Consider the following 10,000-nt stretch of genomic DNA (forward strand, 5'->3'; position numbering starts at 1 on the left):
ACACACCCATACATATATATATATATATATATATATACATATATATATATATATATGTATATACATATATATATATATATATATATATATATATATATATATATATGTGTGTGTGTGTGTGTGTGTGTGTGTGTGTGTGTGTGTGTGTGTGTGTGTGTGTGTGTCCATATACACTTTTACAAAGCGGATTCATATATACACAAGCTAAAGATATACTAATATTCTTATACCCTATTCGAATGGCAGTGTGGGTATATATATATGGTGAAAAGCTCTCGATGGTTGGCTAGAAGAAAACTTTAAAGAAACTATCCATTAAGAAAACACTTTTTACAGGAGACGCCTCAAATCTCGACCGTGACGTTTCCTTCCAAAATTCTGCACAATTTCCGTTCGTTCTGCTCTTAATCAATTGGTTTTCTTTTATCTGTTTTATCCAATTTATCATTTTCAGTGCTATTCCTTAATTTGTTAATGAACGTATTATAGCTCTAGGAATAATATATATGGATAACGAAGTAGAACAACAACAATAAAAATAAAAGTGATTTGTACTAAGTTGGGTAAAATGTGAATTATAAAATGCTAATACACAGAATAAGATATAGCAATGCGGATATAATGATGCAGAATTCAAGACCGACCGTTCTAAGATCACAAAAAATACAACAAACAAAAAAACAAAACAAGGACTTTAGTGTTTACCGTTTCATTTCTTAGATGTTTATGTAAAGTGAAAGTCTTGTGTTTTGTGTTAGATTTGCTGTGAAGGTGTTTATCATTGAACTGCTAAATGAGAATGCAGTTTAAAAATGGGTAAAACGGTAGCTTTATACTTCGTTATTGCCATATTAATACCACACTAGCTGAAGAAAATTGCATTTAAGATTGACTGATTATTTAAAACTATCTGCCGCGTCTAAAGGGAGATTAATTAATCAACTCTGCCATTCGAAACTATAGAAACACTGTGTAAAATATTGTGGTTTCAAACATATGTTGCAATGTGCTCACAATGTGTTTCAAAACTGTTTTAATTCACTGAATTTGAACTAATACGTATTGAATACTTGATATGAATTTGAATTTCGTTTGAATTTACCGTTGTAAATATATAGCGAGTGGTATATAGTTCTGAAAAGTAATATATATTTATATAAATATTACAAAAACCTTTGATATATCAACGGGACATCTTTTCAGCATAGTAGAGAAAGTCTATAAATTTCTTATAAATCTTGCATCACACGTAAAATACTTTTTATACTTCATAATGTCTGAAATACGACTTGAAATAAATAATTACCACATTTGGCTAATCCATGGTAGACACTGGTTTATTCCGTTATCCTTTAATTTGTAAGTTGCACACACACACACACACACACACACACACACACACACACACACACACACACACACACACACACACTCAGTTACTCACTCAGTCACACAAGCACGAAGACATTAAATTGATTATTAATCATTGCACTCTTGCACTCAAATAGACATATATCTATCTATTTTCACTGGAGAGCGGTCGCTGCTTCCCACGAGGAAGACCGGCGAGCGAATCATTTCTAAGCCAAGTGGATAAACTTCCACGTAAATGCCATCAATGTCTTTTATGGTCCTTTCAGTTGTTCTTCCCACAATCGCACGCAAATAAATAATTACTTCTGTTTTTATTGCATTTTCATTAATCGGTCTAGCGTGCAAATCAAGCTGCGAGTCTCATTCGATTAATAAAAAAAATAATAATAAAAAAGAAAAGAAAAATAAATCACCTTGCACGAGTTATATGCGAGATTCTCCTGAGATACAGTGATCAACTTGGCGAACAAACTTCATCGCATTGCAGAAAGGTGCAATAGTGATATAGGTTTAACAAAGTGTATAGGAAGGTATCAGGAAGAAACTATTGTTTATGCAAATTGGAAAACATGACATTCAACCCAAAAAATAAAAAACAAATAAAAGTAAAAATACACGAATACTTACATGACTTATACATTTATTTGTGACCTATATGGAAAACCATCTTTCCATCTTTCAATCTTAATGTGTATTTTTCGATCTTTGCGTCTTAATGTCTACTTACCTATCTATCTGCGTTCGTAACTATCTACTTATCATGTTATCTCTCTTGTATGTTTCTTCTTTTTCTTTTCCTTTCTCTTCTCCTTCTCCTCCTCCTCTTCACTCTTCGTTTCTTCTTCTTGCTTTTCATCAGGTTTTTTATTTTCCTCCCTCTCTCTTCCTCTCTTCCTCCTCTTGCTAAATCATCACCTTCTTCTCTTATGTGTATTTCTCCATATCGTCATTACCTACATTTTTATTGCGATTATTTTCAAGATCATCATCACTGATCACTGTACTTTACAGATTTCGGAATGATGGCAAGGAGACGCTGTAATTATCATTATCATTATTATCTTCTTTATTTTTTACGTTATTTCAATCCTGCCTTAAGTATATTTTAGTATCAGTGTTATTAGCAGTTATCTTTATAATTGTACTTACTGTTTTTGTTATCAACGACACCCTTATTATAATCAATATATTGTTGTTGCTTCTTTCATTAACATCATTATTGCTGTTGTTATTATCATCAGTATCGTAGCAGCATCATTACTATTACTATTTTCATAATTATCACCATAAGTATAGCTACTACCGCCATTTCTACTTCAATATCTATCTGTATGTCTTAATGTCTACTATCTGCGTATACAACTATCTACTTTTCTCTCTTGAATATTTTTTTTTTCTATTTCCATTCCATTTTTTTCCTTCTCCGTCTCCTCTTCACTCCATTTCTCCTTCTTTTTTTTTTTATCCGTTTTTCCTTTTCCCCCTTTTCTTCTTTTCCATCTATTCTTCTTCTTGCTTAATTTTCTCTTTTTCTTGCGTGCATTTTTCCTATTCTTCCGTTTTGCATAATTATTTTCCATCATTAATACTTTCATTGCCATGGTTGATTATTATCATTATCATTATTATAATCGTTGCAATTACTATAATTAGATAATAATTGTTGCATTTACTATAATCAATTATTATAATTGTTGCAATTTCTATAACTGGATTAATTGATGCATTTATTTTTATCTTAATTGTTGCAATAATTATTGTAATTACAGTTGTTGTAATAATTATCATAAATGCATTATTATTGTTGTTTTTGTTTTCATTTTGATGTTATTAATATTATTGTTGTGTTGTTATCATTGCTATCATTATTATTATAAACACTTTCGTTATTACTATTATGATAAAGGCAACGATAATTGTCACTACTATTATCGGTACTATTACTATGATTTGCATAATAACCACTCCAGTTATTATCATTATTATCAGTATCATTACAATTATCATTATGATCATCGTCGTTACTATTGCGATTATCAATAAACATATTATCAACAGCAGCATCGTGATCATGATCAATTATCAACATATTTTTGCTGTTATAATATCGTTATAACCATCTCTTAAACTCTTTAATGTTCTACAATTATTATAACGTAGCATATTTTCTGTTTATTGAATCATTGTTTGGATCCGACGAGACGAAAATACTCAAGTCACTTTATGAGTTTGTAAACATATGAAGATAATAGAATACATACAATTCTTAATATCTATTTTACAGCACATGTGTTGGGAGTCGGCTCTTTGCCTTTTGATGTCCACCTTCCTTAGAACCACCCAGCTAGTGGTTGCTCGAGTTGAAACAAGCAAACATAAATTCTCTCGCTCAGCTGTTTGAATGTAACTGTGTCTTATAGAACCACAAAGACTTTTTGGAACAATGATAGCGAAAACTATGATCATATTTTAGCACAGGATAAAGGGCATTCAGAATAACCGAGGCGAGATAAACTTAGGGGGGCCGTCCATTATTTTCATTATTACGAGCGTCCAAACCGTACGCTTTTGAGAACTCCCCCCTTCCCCCCTTCATAAGTGTACATCAGCGGACAAATAATGATGACAGATCGAGATCTCCCTGCTCCTAGTTAAACCTCTACTGTAACGGGTGTTAAGTTGGACTTCATTTTTTCCATCCGAACGATCGCTTGCCTCCACAGTGTAACACGGCTTGAAACATTCGTCTTGGATTCCTTCCACCCTCACTGCCTCTTGCCGCTTCCTCGAGGAATTTACAATATACGTTCATGAACTATTCGTTCGCTGGAACCTTGTGAATGGCAGTATTTCTCGCATTCACGAACATGAACAAGGCAGCGGAATCTGGGTGAGCCATTGTCTTGGTGACGTGAGCGGGAAATCACGCACGGCCACAGTGGCTCCAGGAGTGTCAGTAAAGACCATAGTTTTGGTTTCCTTCGTTCCCTGCGATCCGGATAATGAAAACAACACTGTGTAATTTGATACAGATTACATCATCGAGAGGTCTTATCTCATTGGATGTGGTTTAATTTCGTGTTTTTTTTTTCAAACGATGATGTAATCTGTATCACAGCTGTACTTTTCATAATCGATTTGTGCATTGACGGATCATCATTTTTCTTATTCAAAAAGGCGTACCTGGGACCTTTTACCCCCCCCCCCCCCCGCGTAGGGTTTGTACGCTTGTGATAATGATGAAAATTATGGACGGCCCTTACTGTTTCGTAACATCACCAAGTTTTGACTTCGCATTTTCACTGATGCTGCACACTTACACGCAATGATAAAGCATGAATACTCGTACATGACGGTGGCTCGCTTCGGCCCCCGTGTGTGTGTATCTGTGTGTATATTTATATATATTTATATATGTATATATGTTAATATATATATATATATATACACACATACACACACACGCACACATACACACCTGCACACCTACACACACACACACACACACACACACACACACACACACACACACACACATACACACACACGCATACACACACGAGCACTTCCACACACAAATACGCAGACAAGGTGATTTTTTTCTTGCTAGTCGTAAGTTTTCTCGAATGGGTATATCAATAAATTTCCTGCACCGACTTCCGCTGGCTGTCGCAAAACAAAATAGTTTTTGATATATAGCTGTCTTTAGTTCTGAGTTGTGAGCTTTGAATACTGTACGAGTGTCTGGCCATCGATACTTTATTCTGGCTTCATTGATTTAGTTATTTTTTCTTAAGTCAATATTGCTTGTATTCTTGAATACGTAGGTTTGCATTGATAGTAGATCTTGGGAGAAATATGCATGATGATTGTTGAATCTGAAAATTCTGTTATACAATTGTCACAACTTTTTTTTCAAATATTTTCGAATTATTATGCCAAATACATGCATGGCTTACCAACCCTACGACCTCGTACAGGTTCGAAAATAGAATATCCAGTTTTGAATAAGATGTGCACTCCGAATCTATGCTTACCAACAAAAAATCACCTCGGCCCCAAGCATTCTGAAGCCCCGCCCTTCAATGCCCTGAAACCCCGCCCTTCAGCACAATACACCTTGTCTTTAAGATCCCCGGTATATCAGCACCGAACCCTGACTCTTAAAAGGCCAGAAACCTCACCCTTGAGCGCCTTGAAACCTCACCCTTACAAGTCCTAAAACCTCATCCATTAGAGCCTTAATTCCCTCCTTTGCAGGTACCGGTGCGGGCGTGACCCCAACAGGCAGTGGGGCACGAGGAAGCCCGACGGGACCTGGACGGGCATCGTGGGCAGCCTGGTGGCGGGCGACGCTGACGTGCTCATGGGCTCGCTGGACCTGACGTACCCAAGGTCGAAGATCCTCGATTTTACCTTCGCGTTGGAGGAGAGCAGGTAGTGTTTTTTTTCTCCTCCTCCTCCTCCTCCTCCTCCTCCTCCTCCTCCTCCTCCTCCTTCTTCTTCTTCTTCTCCTTCTTCTTCTTCTTCTTCTTCTTCCTCTTTTTCTTCTCCTTCTTCTTCTTCTTCTTCTTCTTCCTCTTGTTCTTCTCCTTTTTCTTCCTCTTTTTCTTCTCCTTCTTCTTCTTCTTTTTCTTCTCCTCCTTCTTCTTCTTCTCTTTCAGCCCTCACATTATTTAATCTGTAATATACTTGCAACAGCGATAATATGCATGGTATATCGTATGTGTATACTATAGGCAACGAAGGTGGAGCGTGGATGGCTATAGGAAGAGCGGACTAGCATTCAGCAATTTCAATGTCAAATTAGAGTAGTTTAACGCATGTTTTCTTCTGAAAGATAACAATGCTTGACATTTTCGCAGCGAACTTCTTTTGTCGACACATACAACCCGGTTTCGTTAAGGTTAGGGCAGAGGAATATAAGAACGCATCCAAACATTAGGTAATGGGGAACAGACGAATCACCGGAGTAGGTTCCAAACGAACACTGACAAAATGCTGGCTCTTATCAATCACGTCTCACTTTTTAGCTATCAGTTCAATCCTTCAGTCACTGCTCAATATTAACTAGACTTATCTTTTTACTTTTTAGCACTTATTCTGCAACTGCCTTTCCATTAGAGCAGCTAAACTAAAATTATTATAGTGACATGTACTCTTAGACTCTTTTCTTCCAAACAGTTTTACAAATGTTTAGTTCATAAAATACATAAAATACCGCTTGGTTACCAGTTAAAGAAACGCCCTATAAAAACACGCAACATAAATCAGTGACACCTGGCACGATACATGTACACAACTGAAAATCAAAAGTAATTGCAAGACGTAACACTCCTCGCCAGACATTTACAAAAAGACGTTATTAAATGATTATGAAACCTTTGTACGAAGCAAAGGACTGGACGTGAGATTTACTCTTCACCAATACACTACTCAGTTTTTTCCCCAGAATAATGGCACTATGAGACAAAAAAAAAAATAAGATACTACGTCAGCATCTGTGTTCGCATGTTCCTTTCTAGTTTATCTGTTCTCCGCAATACATGTTTCAGTAGTTACTTTGAAGGTCAAGGGTGGGGGATAGTTCAACTTTTTGGAAATCATATTATTCCTCATTTGTATGGACATCTTCACCTCTTGAGAGAAAATACAGCGCGTGGAGATCACTCTCTCTCTCTCTCTCTCTCTCTCTCTCTCTCTCTCCCTCCCCCTACCTCCCTCCTTCGCCCACGTCTCTCTCTCTCTCTCTCTCTCTCTCTCTCTCTCTCTCTCTCTCTCTCTCTCTCTCTCTCTCCCTCTCTCTCTCTCTCTCTCTCTCTCTCCTCTAACCCCTCCCCCCTGCCTCCCTCCTTCGCTCACGTCTCTCTCTCTCACTCTCTCTCTCTCTCTCTCTCTCTCTCTTTCTCTCTCTCCCTCTCTCCCTCTCTCTCTCTCTCTCTCTCTCTCTCTCTCTCTCTCTCTCTCTCTCTCTCTCTCCTCTCTCTCTCTCTCTCTCTCTCTCTCTCTCTCTCTCTCTCTCTCTCTCTCTCTCTCTCTCTCTCTCTCTCTCTCCCCTCTCGCCCTGCCTCCTTCCTTCGCCCCCGTCTCTCTCTCTCTCTCTCTCTCTCTCTCTCTCTCTCTCTCTCTCTGCATGTATGTATATGTATATATGTATATCTGTATATTTGTGTATAAATATATATATGTGTATATATATACACATCCCTCTCTCTCTCCCTCGCCTCCCCCCCTCTCTCTCTCCCTCTCTCTCTCTCTCTCTCTCTCTCTCTCTCTCTCTCTCTCTCTGCATGTATGTATATGTATATATGTATATATTTATATTTGTGTATAAATATATATGTGTATATATATATACACACACATCCATCTCTTCTCTCCCTCGCCTCTCCCCCCCCTCTCTCTCTCTCTATCTCTCTCTCTCTCTCTCTCTCTCTCTCTCTCTCTCTCTCTCTCTCTCTCTCTCTCTCTCTCTGTCTGTCTGTCTCTCTCTCTCTCTCTCTCGTTTTCTCTCCCTCCCTCCCTCCCTTCCTCCCCCCCTCTCACTCTCTCTCCCTCCCTCCTATCCTTCCCCCCTCCCTCCCTTCCTTCCTCCTTCCCTCTTTCTCTAACACGCACAAACACTCATACACACCCCCTTCCTTCTTCCCTGCCTCCCATCCAGTCTCTCTTTTAGGTTCCGTCTGCTCCTGAAGCGGCCGAACGCCATGGGCAACCCTTGGACGGGCTACACCAAGGAATTCAGTCCCGGTTCATGGGCCTTCATCGTCATGGGTCTGGTCGTGGGATCCGCGTCTCTCGTGACAGTGGCTCACTTCAGCCCGCGGGAGTACAAGAAACTGCAGTTCGGAGAGACCTCGCTCTGTGTTCTCGGCCTTTTGTGTGGACAAGGTGTGTGAGTGTGGTTTTATGTATGTGTGTTTGAGTTTTTTGTGTGTGTTTTTTGTGTGTGTATGTGACAAAGAGTTAAGTGTGTGTATATTTATTTGTTTATATGATAACTATCTGCTTATTTCCTCCATAACAGGCAGTCCAAATTACGTGCTGAATAATGAATCCATACCTTTATAAGAAATGATATACACGCAATATTGCGTAGTATTTCGATCTGACAATTTACCAACACGGTTGAATCTTTTCATCATATACATGAAATAATACAAGATTTGTATAATGATGATCACAACCATAAGTCCCCTATTCCTTAGGTCCGACTTTCAACCTCGAGGCCATCTCATCGCGTATCGTGCACATCATAATAGCAACGATGACGCAACTCATCTTCTTCCACTACACGTCAGCTCTGATATCCGCCCTCGCCACGTCCGGGTCTCCTCCTAAAATCAACTCCCTGCAGGATATCCTCGCCTCCTCCTCCCACACACTCGGCCTCATCAAGGGGACCTCCACGATGGATGAGTTTAGTGTAAGTGCTTGTTGGTGGTGACGTTGGTGGTGCTTGTCCGTTGTTATCGTGGGTGGGAGGGGGGGGGGGTGCTTAGGAGACGGGGACTGAGGCCCAAGGTAGGGAATCACCCCCTGTCTTGGACCTCAGCCGCGCCTCAACTAATTTTGCATGGTCTTTTCTTCTCCCCCTTTCCTTTTCCTTCTCTTCTTCATCCCCTTCTTCTGTTCACTCATCCTGATCGTTAACTCATTTTTACCCTTTTCGCCACAATAGTTTACCATTGTGCTATATGAACTTTGATGTCTATCATATATATTTACCTGTGTATTTATCCATCTATCCATCTATCTGTTTATCATTTTATCTATGTTCCCAGTTTACCCCCATCCTTCCCTCCCTACTCGACAGGCTGCCTCCTTCTCTCCCTCCCTCCTATCTACCTACCTATCAATCAATCAGTCAATAAACCTATCCTATCTAACGATCTCTCACCATTTCTAGAGCACTGGCAACCCACTAAACAAAGTCATACGAGACAAGTTGGTGTCTGTGAACCTCCCTTCGTCTCTCCCCCCATACCTACTTACATATCTATCTACCTACCCCCCACCTTCCTTCCCTCCCTCCTTCTTACCTTCTTCCCTCCCTTCTCCCTCCCTCACTCCTACCTCGCCCCCTCCTTCCCTCCCTCCCTCCTTTTTACCTCCTTCCCTCCCTTCCTCCCTTCTCCCTCCCTCACTCCGTCCCTCACTCCTACCTCGCCCCCTCCTTCGTTCCCTCCCTCCTTCTTACCTCCTTCCCTCCCTTCCTCCCTTCTCCCTCCCTCCCTCCCTCACTCCTACCTCGCCCCCTCCTTCCCTCCCTTCCTCCCTTCCTCCCACTTACCTACCAGTCAATCAAGCTATCCTTCTATCTAACAATCTATCTATCTCTATTTCTAGAGCACGAGCAACCCCCTTTACAAGGACACATGGGACAAGGTGGTCTCTGTGAATCCCGGTAGCGTCGTGAGCTCCATGGAAGAAGGTGTCCAGAAGGCTATGAATGACTACGACTTTGTCTTCTTTATAGATGAACATGTCTATAACAGCGTGTAAGTCAACTAAATGATTATAGTAATATATTTTTATTTATCTATTGTATATCTACTACTGTATGTTTTATATGACTTTTTTCCTTCTTCGTACCCTTATAGTATTCTTGATTTTTTCCATATAC

The 10,000-nt window shown here is 39.5% G+C and overlaps 1 protein-coding gene across 1 annotated transcript; it reads left to right on the top strand.

Moving 5' to 3' along the window:
* Positions 1–5,386: 5,386 nt before the first annotated feature.
* On the top strand, positions 5,387–9,879 carry LOC125047114 (glutamate receptor ionotropic, kainate 4-like). Its single transcript, XM_047645224.1, has 5 exons — positions 5,387–5,544; positions 5,635–5,811; positions 8,051–8,265; positions 8,583–8,800; positions 9,724–9,879. Exons 1-5 carry the CDS (start codon positions 5,387–5,389, stop codon positions 9,877–9,879), a joined length of 924 nt encoding a protein of 307 aa, XP_047501180.1.
* Positions 9,880–10,000: the final 121 nt, after the last annotated feature.

Source organism: Penaeus chinensis, chromosome 40 (genome assembly GCF_019202785.1).
Source record: "Penaeus chinensis breed Huanghai No. 1 chromosome 40, ASM1920278v2, whole genome shotgun sequence".
In the NCBI taxonomy this organism is placed as follows: Eukaryota; Metazoa; Arthropoda; class Malacostraca; order Decapoda; family Penaeidae; genus Penaeus; species Penaeus chinensis.